Below are 20,274 nucleotides of genomic sequence, written 5' to 3'. Positions count from 1 at the left end.
TATGAATGCAAATAACTCAGTTTCATATTAAGAAAGAGGGTCAGGCACCATGTGTTGTATACTTGTAATCCCAACACTGAGGCTGAGGCTGGAGGTCAAGACTATTGTAACAGCTTAGGCTGCAGAGCTCAAATAAAGGTGTGTGTGTGTGTGTGTGTGTAGGCGTGCACATATGCACGGCTGGGGAGGGGAGCAGGGAAGATGGTTTATTGGACCATGAAGACCTAAGTTCAGATACCCATCAGACACATAAAAGCTGGACACAATGATACAGTGTTGGGAAGTTGGAGACAAGCAGATCCTAGGGGACCACAGGCCAACCAGTGTAGCTAAAACATGAGCTTGCAGGTCCAATGACAGACCCATCTGTAGGTAGAGGGCTAGAGATATGGCTCCGTGGTTAAAGAATTGCTGTTCTTACAGAGGTCCTGGGCTGGGTCCACAACCCCCAAACGGGCAGCTCATGACCACCTGCAACTCTGGTTCCACAGGATTCAACATCCTTTTGTGGATTCTGTAGGCACTCGTCACACAAACATATATTCAGGGACAAACACATATACACAAAATAAAATAAATAAATCTTAAAGGTCAAAAAAGGTGGAGTGTGATTGAGAAAACACCTAATGTCAATGTCTGCCCTCCCTGTGTACACACAGGCAAGTAAAATTCCACACGCATGTGCATACACACAAAATAAAATAAGAAATAAGTCTATTTTAAGAGGGACAGAAAGATGGCTCAGTCACGTGTCACTAAACCTGATTTTCTGAGTTTGGTTCCTGGTACCCATACGGGGATTAGGAAAGAACTGACTCTCACAAATTATCCTCTGACTTTGTGCCATAAATACCCCCACCAAATTAATGTGTTCTGTAACAATTTTTAATAAAAAGGAAGGAGGAATGAAGGAAAGAAAAAACAACAAACAAAAACAAAATTTTGCCTGAATTTTAAAAAAATGTCTTTGATTTTTTGGCAATCAAGGACTAAGGCTTAACTAATCGATTTTTTGGAAATGAGAAGCAGTTTACAAATTAAGAATATTGTCTATAATTATAAAATGTTTTTCTCTAAGGCTGCATTTATAACAAGCCCGATTAACATTGGGGTGAGGGCAGGGAACCTCGATACTGCAGAATTATTACCTATAATATTTTTTCTACCACTCAGCACTCTTTTTTATCTTCAAATATAACTGTTAACACAATTCTATTTACAGTCACATCAGAAAATAAAATTTAAAAATGCAAAGTTACCTATGAAAGTCTGCTGGGCCTGTGAATTTCCCCCTACCCGTGGGGAGCACGAATGAGGATAGTTAGATGCATTAGCACCCATTTTCTTCAATCACTCCGGCATTCCATCTGCTGGTTCTTCAGAGTGTAATCCCAGAGGCCTTTATGAACCTTCAACCCTGGATCCAGCAGCCTCTTTTCATCCATTTCTTGATGGAAACAAAGATAAATTATTTATTGTTTTAAATATATCTTAAACCAACAGTTAAAAAAAAAAAAAAGCAACCTTGGGCTGGAGAGATGGCTCAGCAGTTAGGAGCACTGCCTGCTCTTCCAGAGAACCTGGGTTCAATTCCCAGCACCCACATGGCAGTTTACAATTGTCCAACACCCTCTCACAGACAAACACACAAGTAAAACAACACTGCACATAAAAATAAATTATTAAAAAAGTTACCTCAAACTGCATTTTTTGTAAATAATATACTAAGAAGTTCACATATGCTTTTTTATATTATTTATTTATGAGACAGAGTTTCTCTGCATAGACCTGGCTGTCCTGGAGTTCGTTTTGTAGACCAGGCTGGCCTTGAACTCAGAGATCCACTTGCCTCTGCCTCCCGAGTCCTGGGTTTAAAAGTGTACTCCACCACCACCTGGCAATTGTTTTGAACTGATCTTTTATGAACATGTTCATACACACACAGACAAACATTTCCATATACATATGGAAATCTAACTGCAGTGTTCACTGTAAGGTTATGATTTTCTAGCTAGATACAGATACTAGGTAAAGCAGAAGTAATTCTAGTCAAACGATACCCTTATATACGCACATGAATAATCAAATATTTTCTAAAGTTTGATGCTTGGTGACATTCTGTTTTTAGAAGTTTAGTGGTGGAGTACTTTTCTATGTGCACAAAGTCCTGAGATGGCTCTCTAATACCACAATTAAAACAATGAAAAATAAAGTTTATATTGTTATTTTAAAAAATCAGTAAGTCTAAGAAATCTTAGTTTTCAGGTTAAACTTCACAGAAGCTTAAAGATTCTACAAGCGACCTAAAAATTATTTTTATTATTTTTCATTGTGTATGTATGTGCATATGACTTCAGGTGCCTGCAGAGGCCAAAGGAATTGGATCCCCGTCAAGAGCCAGAGTTACAAGAGGTTATTAGCTGCCTAACATGGGTGATGGGATTCAAACTCAGCTCTACCGGAAGGACTGTGCATGTTCTTAACTACTAAGCCATCTTTTCTCCAACCCCATCTATTAGCCATTTTTAACCATTCTTTGAACTGAAATTGAGTCCCATGAATCAAAGTTGTTTTTTTTATAGGTCAAATTTCAGTCTTTTTACTCATTAAAGATTTAGGTTTAAAGCTAGGTGTGGTGGTGCATACCTTGAATCCCACTTCTTGGGAGGCTGAGGCAGGTAGGTCCCTATGAGTTTGAGGCCAGCCTGGTCCACATAGTGAGCTCCAGACCAGCCAAGGAAATATATACTAAGAAATTATATATAGCATGAAAACATCATGCAACATCAAGTCTACCAAAATACATGGGAAAACCAAAACCTTCAAAATATCAGCTTTGAATATGGTGTAAAGAAGGGGTTACCAAGAGTGCAATGACATGGTACTGCTCATGAGCTGAAGCTGATTCTTATTTCCCTTACTCATTCCTCAAGTTCCATGTTGGCTATATTTTTGTTTGTTTTGATTTTTACCTTTTACTGACAACTGAACAAATTCCACTGACACAACACAAAGCATGCCAAAGGCATGAACTATTCTAAAATACAAGAAAAATGAGACTTGCTTCCGGATACAAATGTCAGTGGAAACAGTCCACTACTTTTGCTTTTAACACACACATGAATTATTTTCATCTGGGAATCTCACTTGCTTTGCTCAAGACACTAACATTGCTGGGCTCTGTGGTGGATAACAGTAGTCCCAGCTACTTGAGGCAAGAAGCTGAGACAGGAGGATCCCTTAAGCACAGGAACTGAGACCAGGCTAGAGAACATACAGAAATCCTGCCTCCCAAATAAACAAACAGACATACACAATATCATATTACTTATTTCTTAATCTATTTTGCTGTCTTTAGATTCTGGAAATGAGAATTAATTAGAATTCTAATATAGTTCAGGGGTTGTTTACTTTCCAGGCAAGCCTTGGAAATATCTTCTACAGCCAACAGGGTAAAATCAAATGTTTGGATGATGTGACAGGAAAGGAAAGAGGGCTCCTGGGACTCAGGAGGCCCAGAGGATGAATGCAGCAAGCCTAGAAAGCTGCTAGGTTCCTTTTCTAGAGTCATCATTTTGGGGAGAGTCCTCTGTTAACTCTCAACACGACCAATCCCAATTGATGTGATATGATGTTCAACAATGTGATGCTGTTAAACATGTCAGCTGGGTGGGAAAACTCACAGAGAATGAACAAACAAATAAAAAAGAATTTAAAAATAACATATATGACAACTTCTTTCCCCATCATGCACGCAACCAAATCTAAGTTTAACATTTTCTGTTGGGGACTGTGGACCACCAGACCCTGAATTTCTTGTAAACAACTTGTTTTCCTCTACTCTGAGCAGCCTGCAGCCCCGTCTGTCTATCTGTCTGTCTGTCTGTGTGTGTATGTTTTTAAATTTTCAGCCTAGTTCCTGTAATGCTTAGCAAGTAGAGTGTGGAGTGGAACCACTGTATTTTACAATTTCCCAAAGGTTTTCCCCCAAATCTGGAAAATGCAGAGTTAAAGAAAACCAGAGGTTTCTTTCCCTCAGGACTCTTCAGTTCCTTCAAAATATTAAGGTACACTGTGAGGAAGAATAATTCAGCACGATTGAGGAACCCTATTGCCCTACAGAACACCAAAGAAATGAACTCAAAATGCACCCTGGGAAAAAAATGCTGATTGCAGCTATAAAAACACTTTTTACTGCTTTTAGCAGAAGCCAGAGAGTAGAAGCCTATGGTACCAGGGGCTGCACTCCATCACTGCTTATCACACACGTGAGACAAGTTACTCTCAACTTTGATGAACCTTAGCTTCTGCACCTATAAAATAACAAGGCTGATTTTAAACAAGTATCTTTTAGCAGCCTTCCGCAGCATTCAAACAATTCAAAGAGAACATAATAACATACAGTATCCAGATTCTGTTTTCTATTTTTGCATGGCTTTATTTTAAACTCTATTTCTTTTATTTTTATTTTTAATTTTGGTTTCTCTATGTATCTTTGTCCTGGAACTAACTCTGTAGACCAGACTGTCCTTGAACTCACAGAGAGCGGTGGGCCTCTGCCACCCAAATGTTGGGATTAAAAGGTGTGCCACCACACCCAACTACTCTCTCTTTTCTTTTTAAAGGACTTTATCCGTTTTTTTTTCTTTCCCAAGCCTACATATATTTTTAAACACACTGTAAATTATTTAGAGGCTTTTTTGTCTGAAACTATTTTTAATGTATCTCTCTTTTTCTGATCACATGAGTCTTTAATTTGTTAAACAATATGGCTGGGATTAAAGCCTTGGCTTTGATGGCTGGATCCAGTCTACTCCTTAGCTTTCTGAGATTCCAGCCTCAGGGCAGAGGTACTGGCCAGAGCCAGTTTATTGCCACTCTAAGGCGTTTCAAGGTCCCTGCCTCCACCAAGAAGCTTGCTGTAGGCTATTCATAAACACCATTTAAGCTGAGTCAGGAAGCCTCTCTAAAATGAGATACATTTGCCTCTAGCAAACAGATCCCACCTGAGAAAATGATGCTATCAAGAAGCCATACATACCTCTATTCTTTTCTGTCTAGAATTACTACCCAAGCTCTCTAAAGCTTTATATGGATGCAGTTGTCCACACGTTGGGCACCATTCTGTTTACTGAGTTTTCAGTCCTACCCAGTTCCCGCAGTCGTTATGTCCCAAAGAAATAACACAGAGGTCTACATCAATCATAAAACTGATTGGCCCAGTATCTCAGGCTCTTCTTATTAACTAATTCATTATTATTATTATTATTATTAATTATGTAGACAGTGTTCTGTCTGCATATATACCTACAGACCAGAAGAGGGCGCCAGATCTAATTACAGATGGCTGTGAGCCACCATGTGGGTGCTGGGAATTGAACTCAGGACTTCTAGAAGAACAGCCAGTGCTCTCAACCACTGAGCCATCTCTCCAGCCCATTAACTAATTCTTGTAACTTATATTAGCCCATAATTCTTGTCTATGTTGGCCATGTGGTTTGGCACCTTTTTCAGCGAGGCAGTCACATCTTGCTTCCTCTGCAGCTGGGTCATGACTAGGTATTCATTTCTTGAAACTCAAAGTCTTTTTTGACCTAACTGCATTTTAGTACATCACTCTGTGAAACACAGGTTGTTACGAGATTTGTATGTGCCTGCACAATTCTCGTATTATTTTCATGTTCAGTATCAGTAAAGTTATGTTGGCTATTATCAGATAATGTTTTCAGAGATGACATTTGGAAACCTAGATTCTCTTGATTAGTTGTCTCACTGCTGCCTTTTCCAAACAAAATATGCCTTTGGGTGTACTACATATGTCCATATGCCAAGAAATAACACCCAGCAAAACAACATACCTTGCAGCATCTTGCACCTCACTACCCATCTTCAGTTTCTTGTGGTTTATTTTTTTTCTACTGCCCTCTTCATATGGGAGACTTGTTGGGATAGCTGTCTGATTACCAACATGTCTCCCAAAAGAGTACTTACTAGTCTTACCATATTCCCTTTGCCTGGGTCACTTTCCCACACAGTTTTCATAGGGTTTGTACTCTTATTCAAGTTTCTGCTAAAATACCACTTTTCTCAGAAAGCTAATTTATGAGTGCCTATAAAATAATACTCTATCCTATCATACCCTATCCCTTCTTTTCAATTTATTTTTCTTCATTCTTCAATTGAAATATTATCATATACTTCTAACTGTCCCATGCACTATAATATAAATTTCATGAGAGTCATTCCTTCATTTAGTCTTTTTTTTTTCTTTCTTTCTTTTTGATTTTTCAAGATAGGGTTTCTCTGTAGCCCTGGCTGTCCTGGAACTTGCTCTGTAGACCAGGCTGGCTTCAAACTCAGAGATCTGCCTTCCTCTGCCTCCCGAGTGCTGGGATTAAAGATGTGCACCATGACTGACTGGCTATTCTTTTATTTAAGTCAACATTATATCCTTCTCATGTAGGAAAGTAGCTGAAACTTATGAGGCATTAAGTTGAAAAACAACTGAATGAAATAAGTTTTTTTTTTTTTTTTTGGTTTTTCGAGACAGGGTTTCTCTGAAGCTTTTTTAGAGCCTGTCCTGGAACTAGCTCTTGTAGACCAGGCTGGCCTCGAACTCACAGAGATCCGCCTGCCTCTGCCTCCTGAGTGCTGGGATTAAAGGCGTGCGCCACCACCACCCGGCTATGAAATAAGTTTTTAAAAGACATACTGGCAGGTAATCACAATGACTTAGTTTTTGCAGTCCCAAAATTGTTTCTTGGGGACCATATTCCTTGTCTATAGTCTTAAGCCTTTTAGAAAAACATTTTCAGGAAAAGAAAGGATTCATTGTCCGGTGCACAAACAGCATCAAATGTGACTGCTAGATGTTTCAAATATATAAGTGAGCTTTAGTTTTAAAAGTACAGCTTCCTCAAGTATTAAACATAGAATTATTATGTGATCCAGCAATCCTACCTGTGAAGAGACAGTAGGGACTCAACGGCTATCTATGCTCCTGTGTGCACAGCAACACTCTTCACAATAGCCACGGGGAAAAGCAACTCAAGTGTTCAGTGATGACTGAATGGGTAGACAAAATGTGATATATACCTAAAATATGTAAGGAAAAGTCTTGTGATAGAGCTAAATGCTCATCTCATATGACTGAGGACTTGGGCTCAATCCTTAGAAATTCTTATTTTTTCTTTTTTGTTTTTTTCGAGAAAGGGTCACATTATGTAGCCTTGGATGGCATGAAACCTACTATGTAGACCAGGCTGACCTTGAACTCACATATATTTACCTATCAACTGAGATAAAAGTGTGTGCCACCACATGTGGCTGCACTAAGCTTTTTCAATTAAGTTTTAAAAATGAAATTCTGACCCATGCTAAAGCATTAAAATGAAAGCATTATGGTAAGTGAAATAAATCCATCACAAAAGGTCAAATAGGGTATGATTGCACTTGTATGAAGTATAATCAAATTCAAAGACAGGAACTAGAATGGTGGTGTCAGGAGTTGTGGAGTTAGGGTTTAATGAGCAGTTTTTCATTTGTAGGAAAATGAGAGCGTTTTAGAGATGGATAGTGGTAATGTTTGCACAACTATGAGAGTTATTTAATGTCATCAACTGTATACTTAAACTGGTTAGATCAGTAATTATGTATTTTATGCCACATAGAAAATGAAACATTAATAGAGAAAAGCAATGACAGATTTGTATTTTTTAAAAAACATTCTCTCCGACTTAAAATTTCTTTTCATCATTGTAGTGGGATTATTACACAACAGAATAGGGATGTAAGATTTTCAAAGAGCTTTTTCATGCATTAAAGCATTTACTTTTCAAAACAAAACAAGTTCTCCATGTAGACAGAACAGGTACTTTTTTTTTATTCTCTGAATAAACATGCTAAGGTGGAGGTTAAACTGTTACTCTAGTTTTGATTTTGTTATGATATATCCTGACAAAAGCATCTTTAAGGGAGAAAGGGTCTATTTGGCTTACTATTCTGGGTTATAGTCCATTGTTATGGAAGGAATCAAGGCAGGAACTTGAAGCAGTTGCTTACATTCACAGTCAAAACCAGAAAAGGAATGAATGCATGAATGCTTACTGCTCAGCTTGCTTCCTTTGCTCTTATACAACGCAGGACCCAAATCCAGGAAATGGTATACTGCCCATTTATAGGCTAGGTATTCCCACAAGATAGTATCTCACAGACATGCCCACAGGGCAATTTGATCTAGACAGTCCTGCTGTGGTCTTCAGGATTGTGCAGTAAGATTTCAGTTTACAAATCAGGTCAACCCACCAGAAAAACACATTACGAAGGAGGTAGGCCTTTTGAATAGTGACTGTTCTTCCTGTAAATCCCTTTTGACGCTATAGCGCTCTCCCTTTAGTGAGACTCATCCCAAGAGCTTTAGAAGTGCATTAATCAATTATTGGGCACAATTTTATCCATGCACTAGTATTTTGGGTGACTTTTCCCCAATGCTGTAGAACTCTGGTGAGAAAGTTGGTCACAGTCAAATCTTTTGTTCCCAGTCAAATCTCTGCTCCATTTCCTGAGATAAACTTAGAAGCCAGCTCCTCACAATTATCTTTATATTGACAGGATATGTGGCCAGGAGAGGAGTCAAGTCTTCCAAACAGATCACATTTGGGACCTTCAAAGATAGGCACTAGGAGGAGGTTATGGCATGTCTGAGCTTGTTGATTCATAGTCCTCACAGACTGGGAGTCTCAAATTCACCTGCAGTCAATTTAGGAAAGCACCCCCTTCCCCCAACCTGAGGTTAAATGAACTGATCTTGGTGTGTTTGTGTGGGTGGGTGCATACTGTATGTGAGGTGGTGTGCATATGTGTATATGGAGATTAGAAGACATTCTCAGGTATTATGCTTAGTGCCTTCCACCTTTTATTTGAGACAAGGTTTTTCACAGGCCCAGCACTTCACCAAGAAGGCTAGGACAGCTGGCCAGCTAGTTCTAGATATCCACCTGTCTCTGCATCCTTGGGACTCACCATCCTTGGGACTAAAAGGGCAAACCATCACAACTAGCTTTTTATGTGAGGTCTAGGGATCAAAATCTCAGGTTCACAAGCTTACAAGGCAAGCAGTTTACCCACTAAGCTATCTCCCCAACTATAAATGGACTGGTCACAATTTTTCTAGTACTCCGAATCATCAATGAATGGTGAAGTTTCCTGATTGTGGATTAACACACCCATAAATAACACATCTCTTAGCATTCAGACACAGAAGACAATCTCAGTCCCTCTTTGCAAGGGACATTTTTGCATTTCTATAGAAAGAATATACACAAAAGGGGGAGAACTTAGTTCCATCAGTAAATTTCAAAATTAAATTGCAGCAATTTCATATCAATTCTAACAGAATCTTCCCCCCTCCAATTTTGAACCTCAAATCTTCTTCAAGTGCTTCTCCTTCTGTGTTTCCATTCCCTTCACGTAATTTTCTGATGTTTATTAATATAAAGTTCCTCTGGCTTCTTTCACAATGAACTGACATTATCTAGAGATGTGGTCAGATTCAGTATCATTCTTGTGTTTGTGTTTATGTGTGTGAAAGTGAATGTGGGCATAGGGACATAAAGACAGTCAGCCTTGGTGTTGGTCTTCCCTTCCATTTTATTTAAGACAAGGTCTTTTGTTTTGTTGTATAAGCCAGGCTAGCTGCCCAACAAGTTTCCATCATGTATTCTCTTGTCTCCACCTCCCACTTCCCAGTAGGGGCATACTGAAATTAGAAATGCTTATGCCACCAGGATCTGAACTCAAGTCATTATGCTTGTGTGGGCAAGTTCTTTGCCCACTGAGCCATCTCCTCAGCACTCAATATTACTACTGTATGAACATATGTATTTATTTAGCCAAGACTGTCTCATATTTGACATATAATTGTTATAGCTTTTGTCAACTTGAAATATTTGGAAATAGGGAATCTTAATTGAGAAATTACCTTCATCAGATGGGTCTGTGGTCATTGGATTGAAGATTGACAATGGGAAGGCCTGGGTTACATAACACAGATAACTGAGCAGATAAGGAATCAAGGCAGTAAGTAGTCATTCCTTGGTGGTCTCTACTTTAGTTTCTTCCATCTTGAGTTCCTTCCTGCCTTGCCTCTCAATGATAGACTGTAAGCTGTAAGATGAAACCATTCCTTTCCTCCCCAAGTTGCTTTTATTTAGGGTGTTTATCACAGCAACAGAAAGCAAAGCAGAACAGTCATAGAATGTACTTCAATCAGTTAGTACAAAACTTCTACTTAATTCTCAATCTTTAAAAGTCACCATAATCACTAACTATAGTCATTAATTTGCTAGAGTTTGCAAAATGGTGACTTATTTCTCCTTTAATCATTAGCTGGAAGAATTCTGTAGAACTTACCAATTATTCAGTTCATGAATCCATATATCTGACACATTCTAATTCCTAGTAACTACCATCTCATGTTACTCATACTGGTTCCTGAGACCTTATAATATAATTTTGCTTGCTTCTGGAAGTTTCTTTACTTTCTGGGTTCACATGCTGTGTAGACAGGGTTGGGCTGGAGCTCTCAATCCTCCTGCCTTGGCCTTCTGCATGTTGTGATTACACGTTGAACCAATAAACCCAGTTTAGCTAACTGAATGTCTCAATATTAAAGCTATAAACGAGGCATTCACAAAATAACTACTATAGGGGCTGGAGAGATGGCTCAGTGGTTAAGAGCATTGCCTGCTCTTCCAAAGGTTCTGAGTTCAATTCCCAGCAACCACATGGTGGCTCACAACCATCTGTAATGAGGTCTGGCGCCCTCTTCTGGCCTGCAGGCATCCACACAGACAGAACATTGTATACATAATAAATAAATAAATATTAAAAAAATGCACAAAATAACTACTATATCTACTCTATCCTAATTTTTTCCTATATCACACAGAATCTTACTTACACTTTTTTATTTTTTTTAAATATTTATTTATTATGTATACAATATTCTGTCTGTGTGTATGCCTGCAAGCCAGAAGAGGGCACCAGACCCCATTACAGATGGTTGTGAGCCACCATGTGGTTGCTGGGAATTGAACTCAGGACCTTTGGAAGAGCAGGCAGTGCTCTTAACCTCTGAGCCATCTCTCCATACCCTTTACTTACACTTTTATATATAACTCCAAATCTTTTTTGAGTTCTATCCTTACAATACTGGAGTGAGTAACTCCCACTTTTAATGTCTAATGCTCTAGTACCTAAATATATTTTTGTTTACAAATGTTATATTGGCAATTAGTGCACACATTCTAATTTTTTTTTTACAAGTTCTCTTTTTTGGTATGTGTACACAAATATATAGGAAGCATGTATATAAGTGGATGCATGTAGAGGACAGAAGTTGAAAATGGGTGTCTTTAATTGCTTTCTACCTTTTTTTTTTTTGCGACTCTATGTAGCCTTGGCTGTTCTGAAATTTTCTATGTAGTTCAAATTGGCCTTGAATTCACAGAGTAACTGGAGGTTACTCTCCCACCCGCCAGTTCCTGAATAACTACTGTGAGGCTTAATATTAATTACAAACTCTTTAGCTTATCAGCTCAAGTTTATTATTAACTAGCTCTTTCAACTTAAATTAACCCATATTTATTAGTTTCTATTTTACCATGAGGCTCGTGACTTGTTATCTCATATCTTGCTTCTATGGCGGCTGTTAGTATCTTCCTCACTCTGCCCTTTTTCACCCTGTATCTCTGCTTGGATTTCCTGCCTGGCTCTATTCTGTCTGGGTACTGGACAAATCAACGGTAATAAAACATATTCACAGCATACAGAGAGATATCCAACATCAGGGATCCACCTGCCTCTGTCTCCCTAGTGTTGGGATTAAAGGCATGAGCCATTATGCCTGGCTCTCAATTTTTTATGCAGGGCCTCTCAATGAACCTGGAGTTCACCTGCTCAGTGAGAATAGTTGGCTGGTGAGTGATCCCCAGAGATTTTCCTGTCTCTACCTCCCCAGAGATGTATTTGCAGGCACTAAGCTTTTTATGTGGATGTTGAGGATCTGAACTTAGGTCCTCATGCTTGCCTGGCGGAGCCGTCTCTCACCCTTATTTTTCTCACTGAGTAGCTCTGACAGGCATCCAACTTGCCACTGTCTGCCTGTCTCTGCCTCCTGAGTATTGGAATTATAGATATATATCTCCACGCCCAGCTTTCTCTCCAGTTTTGACAATTAAACTTACAGAATTAAACTATTGAGTGATTGATTACATATTAAACTTGGTTTCAATCTTAGTTCTACCAACAAAATAAGCATTTGGTGTGGTAATCTGTACTCCAGAGGCAGAAGCCAGCCTGGTCTACAGAGTTGAGTTCCAGTACAGCAAGGGCTACGTAGAGAAACCCTGTTTCAAACAAACTCCAGGTTGTGCCAATATTTGCCATCCTGTCTCAAAATGGTGTTAACATTCTGGGATTACAAATTGTAAGACAGTGTGCACTTGTTAAATTGCTCAAACTCATATATAAGAGTAGTCAAGAAAAGGAGGAAAAGAAAGATAGGAATGTAGCTCAGTTAGTTGATAAATAGAGTCTTTGTCCAGCATGTATGAAGGCCTGGGTTCAACTCCACGCTGTATAAACTAACTGTGGTGGTACATGCCTGAAATTTCTGCACCTGGGTGATAGAGACAAGAGGACTAGGTGTTCAAGACCATTCTTGATACAGAATGGCTCTGAGGCCAGTCTAGTCTACATAAGACCCTGCCTCAAAGAAAAAGAGAGGGACAGAGGGAAGGAGGGGTGGAAAGGTAGGTGTTTCCCTTGTCCACTTTCCACTGAACAAAAACATAGCCTGAAAACATTTTTATTCAAGAATGTTTAAGGTATTGACCTCCTCCCTGCTTTGAGACAGGTTTTCACTGTTTCTCAGGCTGGTCTCAAATCCCTTGAGTTCAAAGATTCCCTGTGCCTTTAACTCCTAAAAGTGCTAGAATAACATTGATGTGCTACCAAACCCAGATTTAAGAGAACCTTATTAAGATCATATGGGTTTTTAAAAATATAATCTATTCTAATTCAAAACAGATGCTAGTTCCTTGGTGATACTTTTCTTACTCTATTTTAAAAAAACATTTTTGCTGGATGGTGGTGGTGCACGCCTTTAATCCCAGCACTCAGGAGGCAGTGGCAGGAGGATCTTTGTGAGCTAGAGGCCAGCCTGGATTATAGAGAGTTCTAGGACAACCAGGGATACACAGAGAGACCCTGTCTCCAAGAGGAAAAAAAAGCACTTTTAAAAGAACACAAATGTACACACATCCCACTTATCTATTTGGCATTCTTGTAAGTGTAACTGTTAAGATATTTTTCAAACTAGAGGATAAGGGAAGTGAATGCAGAGATATGAGGTGAATCTGGTTCTTAGAATTTTGGCTCTATGGAAGAAAACTTATTTTAATTTGGGGGAGTGGGTGGTATTTGAATTTCTGGCTGACTTCTCTTCCTAGAATGAAATTACATATTCTTAGTGTTCTTGATTTTTCTAGTTATGAAATATTTCTCAAATTAATTATCTGGTACAATGTGCATGGTCTGCAAGTTGTTATCTCTTAAAATTATTGTTATTGTTTTTTGAGATAGGGTCTAACTGTGTAGCCTTGGCTATCATGGAACCTGCTATGTAAACCAGGTTGGCCTCCAACTCAGAGACTGACTTGCCTTTGCCTCCCTAGTACTGGGATTAAAGATGTAAGTCACCATACTGGGCTAAGATTGCTTTAAAAAAATTTTCAGAGAGTCACTTAGGCAAGAGTTTGAGGACAGCCCAGGCTACCTGGTGACAAAAGAAAGTCATGAACAATATAGGGAATGGACGCTAGTGAAGTTTTAGAAATCATTTTTAAATTTTTTTAAAAAATTATGAGCTGGCAGTGATGGTGAACACCTTTAATCCCAGCATTTGGGAGATAGAAGCAGGTGGATCTCTGTGAGTTCACCTGGTCTAAAGAGGCAGTTCCAGGACAGCCAAAGCTACACAGAGAAATCCTGTCTCAAAAAAAAACAAAAAAACAAAAAAAAAACAAAAAAAAACCCAAAACAACCATGGAGACCAGAGAGGGCATCAGATCCTCTGGATGAGTAGACAGACATGCCCTTAACTACAGAGTCATCTTTTCAACCCCCTCTACATCATGGTCTTTCACTGAACTTTGAGCTTGGCATTTTGGCTAGACTGATTGGCTAGAAAGCCACCAGGTACCATCTGTCTGTTTTCCTCAAGATGCTTGCCAGCATACCTAGCTTTTATTAGGTTTTGGGACCTAAGCTCAGGTCCTCACACTAATGCAGCAAGCACTTTACCCATGAAGCATTTCCCAAGCCCCAGATCATTCTTAATAGGGTTAGAAAAATTCAAACCAGCAGAGCATACTGGGACATGGCTGTAATCTTAGCCTTTGGGAGTTAGATACAGGAGAAACAGGAGTTTCAGGCCAGCCAGGGTACAGTGAAACCCTAGCTCAAAAAGAGGGGGACTTCAAAACAATCTTTAAAAAAGATATACAATTACATTACTAGGAATAAATTTTAAATATAGTTACTTGATTTATAAAAATTAAAATTTATCAAATCTTAACCTTGAAAACTATTATAAATTCAGATATGCATTAAAATGTAAAACTAGTGTGTGACTACTGCAGGCTATCCTTAGGTTTAACAAAGTGTTTCTGTCTACTACTGGAGCTTGAAAGTGCCAACGTATTATGCCGAGTCAAGATACTCTTAAAGGCTATTTAAATGGATCAAAGATGTCAAAGAGTCTATCTTCTCATCAATGTTACTCTTCTTCATCTCAGAATCAGAACTGTCCCCTATACAACTGTAAGAATAGCCTGTTGTTTAAAACTGTTTCCAAATATACAGAACACTACACAGAAAGGCAATTCCTTATACTGCCTCTTTCCCTAAAGACAACCTGCAATAATCCAATTCTTCCTTTCCTAGGATTTGAACATAATTATTATTTTGAGAGACAGGATCTTTACATGTAGAGTTTATGTTGCACTCAGACTTGTGATCATCTGATCTCTAGCTGGGATAAAGTCATGTGACTTCCACGCCTGGCATAAACTAAACAGTTTTCAGTAGGGTATCTCACAGACAGTTCTAAAGTTAATTCATTTCAAAATATATCAGAGTTGAAGAAATATAGTCACATACAAATCTGCATTTTGCCTTTTAAAAGTCTACACACAGAGCTACACTGTGCACATGCCATAAGGTATTTAATCACATCAGTATGTAGTAAACCAACTCTTTATTATTATGAAGAGTGCAGTAATCCTTTTACATGTCTTTGATCACTCTAATATAGTTCAGATTTCAAAAAGACTAATTACTAGCTTAAAATATATATATGCTCAACATGGTAGCACAGGCTTTTAATTCCACTTGAGAGGCAGAAGCAGGTAGGTTTAAGGTCAGTCTAGTTTATACAGGGAGTTCCAGATCACAGGGACTAGTCAGGGCTACATAGTGAGATCATGTCAAAAAAAAAAGGGGGGGGGGAGTACTTGAGACATATTGTCAGAAAAGGTATAATTAACTTTTAAAGAAAATGTTCAAAATGCCAGACATAATTTTTAATCTTTATACTGTGAATAAAGAAAAATGAGTCTGCTGCTATCTATTTATTTTATAAATGAAACTTAATCTCTTAATATTCTTTTTAATTCCTGTGATGCTTTGTAAGCAGAGACTGCCAAGACACGAACAATCACACAGAAACTATGTTAATTACAACACTGTTTGGCCAATAGCTTAGGTGTATTCCTTACACTTACATTAATCTTACATCTTAGATTAATCCATTTCTATTAATCTGTATACCACCACAAGGCTGTGGCCTACTGGTAAGGTTCTGGCGGTGTCTTTCTCCTTCGGCAGCTACATGTGTCTCCTTGACTCCACCTACTCTATATCTCTTCCAGCCTGGGTATATTCTGCCCTGCCACAGGTCAAAGCAGCTTTACTCATTAACCAATAAGAGCAACACATATACAGAAGAACATCCCACATCAATGCTTTATGCTATTTTGCCCATTAAAAAAATTATTTATTTTGCCTGTGTATGGTGGGAGTGAGCATGTCCTGGCATGTCTGTCACAGAGATCCAACTCAGGCAGGCCATCAGGTTTGGTATCCACTGAACCATCCTGCTGGTCCTCCTTTCCCATTTTTTTTGTAAAAAATTCAGTCATTTTTGTTATTAATTTTTAATACATTCTATGTTGATGTTAAAATATCAAGAGTGAGGGCTATTAAAAGCACTTGCTGCTGTTCCAGAGAACCTGGGTCCAGTATCCACATGGTGGCTCACAACCATTGATAACTATAGTCTGAAGGTATCTAATGCCCTCTTCTCCTTTCTATAGGCAATACATACATATGATGCATTTACATACATGCTGGGAAAACACTCATATACATTTTAAAATTATTACAGTTTTTGTCAGAGTGTTTCCATACTTCTATATAGACAATTCTGTCAATACCCTTTGAAGCTCTGACACTCATGCTTTTTGCTGTACTTTGCTGTGCTGGGATTACAGGCAGTCTATCAAAAGGATTAATTAAGTATCTACCACACAGTAAATTTTCAGTAGGTATGTCTGAAACACAGAGTAGAGCAGAAATCAACTCTTTATGCAAGTATCTTTTTAAAGAAATACCATGCGCAACAAGAATCAAAACTAGGCATTTCACTTTCTTCCTCCTTCTCTATACCAAGCAGGTTCACCAAACTCAGACCAAATCATTTATTTTAAAACTGTGTGTATGTTTCTCTTCACTCCCACTACACCAAAAAGTTCTCACTGTTTCTAGTCTATTCCATTAGCATACCAACAGACTATCTTATTTAAAAAAACAGCTTCAATTAAGAGTACAGAATAAGGAATACAAAGATAGTTCAGCGGTTAGGGCAGAGGACCAGTGTTTGATTTCTAGCATCCACGCCAGCCAGCTCATAACTACCTATAACTCCAGCTCTAGGGGATCCATCTCTGGCATCCACAGGCACCTACACACATATGCACATACCCATATGCAGATACACACTCATACACATAATTAAAAAAATTACAGTGCAAATCTCTTGTTGTAAATCCCATTTCCTGTTTATCCTGTACATGTCACATAGGCATAAATTATTTTAGTATTTATATTATTTATTTTGTGCATGCTACCATATAAGGGTTAGTATGGGAACTATTGGCCAGTTTTGGAGACCTACACATCATATAAAATCTGAGTACTAACTACATGGTTACATAAGTGTTGGGTCTTAATGATCTTTACAGTTGAATTAGAGAAAACAGAAATCTAAATAAATAATTGTATAAAGTTGAGCAATGGGATCAATGCCATGAAAAGTACAGGCTGCAATAGGGAAGAATGGGTAAGATATATTATTGACAGAAGAGGTAACATTGGGAATTAGGGCAGAGCAAGCAGTTGTGCAAATTAAGCAAAGGGGGTAGAGAACAGATGAGTCAGGTAGGATGTAGGCAAGGCAGTGAAACCAGATGGTGCACATCCTGCAAAGGGCTGGGGTCCTCAAAGAGCTGCAACAAGCCTTTCCAGACTTAAAGGTACAAACTTTTCTAGCAAAGCCCAGTAAAAAGCTACATAACAGTACTCCGTGGAAGATACTTTTTTGTTGTTTTGTTTTTCGAGACAGGGTTTCTCTGTACTTTGGAGCCTGTCCTGGAACTAGCTCTTGTAGACCAGGCCTCTCTGCCTCCTGAGTGCTGGGATTAAAGGCATGTGCCACCACCGCCTGGCCTGAAGAGACTTTCAGTCATACTATGGAAGGCATTAGCACAGAGCTAATGTTGACTAATATAATATGAAATTGATTAAAAAATGAAAAGCACTATGCAGAAAGCAGTGAACACAGATAGCAGATTTTGGACCACTGATCTCAGAAAAGTTTGCTTATAAGTTAACCCTGGCAGTATCTAGGTTATGGGGGTTAGGGATGTTCTTTCCATCCCTTAACTATCTGACAGGGTGGTTCACAGAGCCTCAACAGTTTGAGTAAACATATACATATTGGATTTCCTCATGTGAGCCTAGAATTTAGGCAGAAGTGAAGTCAAGAGTCCTCTGTGACCAGGTCTCAATAAAAATTCTGTGCACTCTATTGTGAATCAACTTCCATAGGAGACAGTACTTCACATGTACTGCTGAATTTCCACACTGGCAGGATGAAATGTGTCCTGCATGATTCCTCTAGGTGAAGGCTCAAGGAAGCCTTCCTTTGTTTTCCTTGGGACTGTACTTCATGATCCCTTTCCCTTTGTATCTTTGTTCTACTACGTCTTGGCCATGTAAGAGTTGTACCGTGGGCCAGGCAGTGGTGCTACACATATTTAATCCCAGCATTTGGGAGGCAGAGGTAGACGGATCTCTGGTTTGAGGCCAGCTTGGCCTATAAAGCAAGCTCTAGGGCAACCAGGGCTACAAAGAGAAACTGTCTCTTGGGGGAAGAAGGAGTTATACCTTATTGAGGCCTATGAGTCCTGGTGAATCACTAAATTGGGTTTGGTTTTAAGGGTCTGTCTTTAAGGGACCAGTATCAGCTCAGGACACTCCAAGACTAAGTTTTAATCCCTGAGACTCATATGATAGAAGAAAAAACCTATTTTAAAAGCTCCTTTCTGATCTCCACAGGTTCACCATGGCATGTGTGTACATATGCCCCCAAATGAATGAATGAATGAATGAATGAATGAATGAATGAAGTGAGAAAAATGGATTAAAAGTATGTCAATAGGGCCAGGATTCAGAAACCTTACAGACCAGTATCAGGGATTCAGAAGAGAGAAAACAAAGCAGCAAAGCCTTTGGTAACGTGAGGACACACTGGGGGAGGGAGACTTTTCTAGGTCTCTATGTGGTGACATGATAGAAAATTATAATAAGATGTTAGAAGTAATTTTAAGGCCTTATTTGAAAAGTTAACTGAGGTATGGCATCCAAGCCTTTCCAAGAAATACAAGAGCTTGTGTATGCCTTAGTCTTCCTCCAACTTGTAGTTGTTTGATACAGATAAATCAATTAACTTGTGGAATACTGTCAAGGCTTAAAATATTTATAGTACTGGGATAGAGATGTAGCTCGCTGGTAGTGTTTGCTAGCATAATGCAAGGCTCTGGTTTAATCCCCAGAACTACACATCCACACCCACACAAAATGAGATATACTTTTTAAAGAAAATTATACCTATTAAAAATTAATAGAGAGCTGGGGATGCAGTTTAGTAGGAAGAGTGCTTACTCAGTATGCATAAAGCCCTGAATTTGAACCTAACACCACATAAACCAGACATGGCACATGCCAGAACCTGAGATAGGACCGGAAAGAAGTTCAAGGTCATCCTTGGATACAAAGTGTGAAACCAATTGGGCTACAGAGGAAGATACTGTCTCAACTGCAGACACCCCATCCCAATCCCCAACACCCTCTCTGCTCTCAAACTGAAGATAATTTTTGGTGGGAAACAGACAGACAGATAGAAATCTCCTAATGGTCAGGTACTTATCTAGCATGTGTGTAAAGCCATGGTTTCAAGTCTTTGGATACTCAAAATCAAATAAGAGAATTTTCAATCAACTAAGTATTTTCCTGGATATCTATGTGCTGAGCACACAGGGATATAAAATGAGTAGCATAATTTTTGTTTCAAAAGTGCCTAAAGTCTAATATCAATAAACACAATTATGCTGCAGGGGAAGTATATAGATCAGTGAAGATGATGAACTTTGGAGGCAAGCTCTCTGGTTTTGGATCTAGCTCTGCCATTTCTCAACTGAACAATCTTGGGTGAAGTATCTTCTTCTTAATGATAATGAAAAAGTCTGCTTTATAAGGTTGTTTTTAAAAAGTGACATCTAAACCAGACACATGCCCTTAATTCTAGCACTATAGAGGCAGAGGAAGCTGGATCTCTGAATTTCTTTTTGGTTTTCCGAGACAGGGTTTCTCTGTAGCTTTGGAACCTGTCTTGAAACTCACTCTGTATACCAGGCTGGTATTGAACTCACAGAGATCCACCTGTCTCTGCCTCCCGAGTGCTGGGATTAAAGGCGTGAGCTACCACAGCCTCGCTTGGATCTTTGAGTTTGGGGCCAGCCTGGTCTACAGAGCAAGTTCCAGGACAGCCAAGGTTCCAAAGAGAAAACCTGTCTGGAAAAAGCAAAAAACAAA

The 20,274-nt window shown here is 38.9% G+C and overlaps 1 protein-coding gene across 3 annotated transcripts in view; it reads right to left on the bottom strand.

Annotated features, from left to right (window-relative positions):
* The window catches only part of Btbd7 (BTB domain containing 7), an 84,806-nt gene that overhangs the window by 51,808 nt on the left and 12,724 nt on the right, over positions 1–20,274 (bottom strand). For all 3 annotated transcript variants that reach the window (XM_038336712.1, XM_038336714.1, XM_038336713.1), the window contains exon 2: positions 1,260–1,447. In XM_038336712.1, coding sequence (XP_038192640.1) covers positions 1,260–1,341 — 82 coding nt within the window. In that variant the 5' untranslated portion in view covers positions 1,342–1,447. The remainder of the gene's footprint in view (positions 1–1,259; positions 1,448–20,274) is intronic.

Source organism: Arvicola amphibius, chromosome 7 (assembly GCF_903992535.2).
Source record: "Arvicola amphibius chromosome 7, mArvAmp1.2, whole genome shotgun sequence".
In the NCBI taxonomy this organism is placed as follows: Eukaryota; Metazoa; Chordata; class Mammalia; order Rodentia; family Cricetidae; genus Arvicola; species Arvicola amphibius.
The sequence above is the reverse complement of the archived record's forward strand: the minus strand, read 5'-3'. Positions and strand labels throughout refer to the sequence as shown.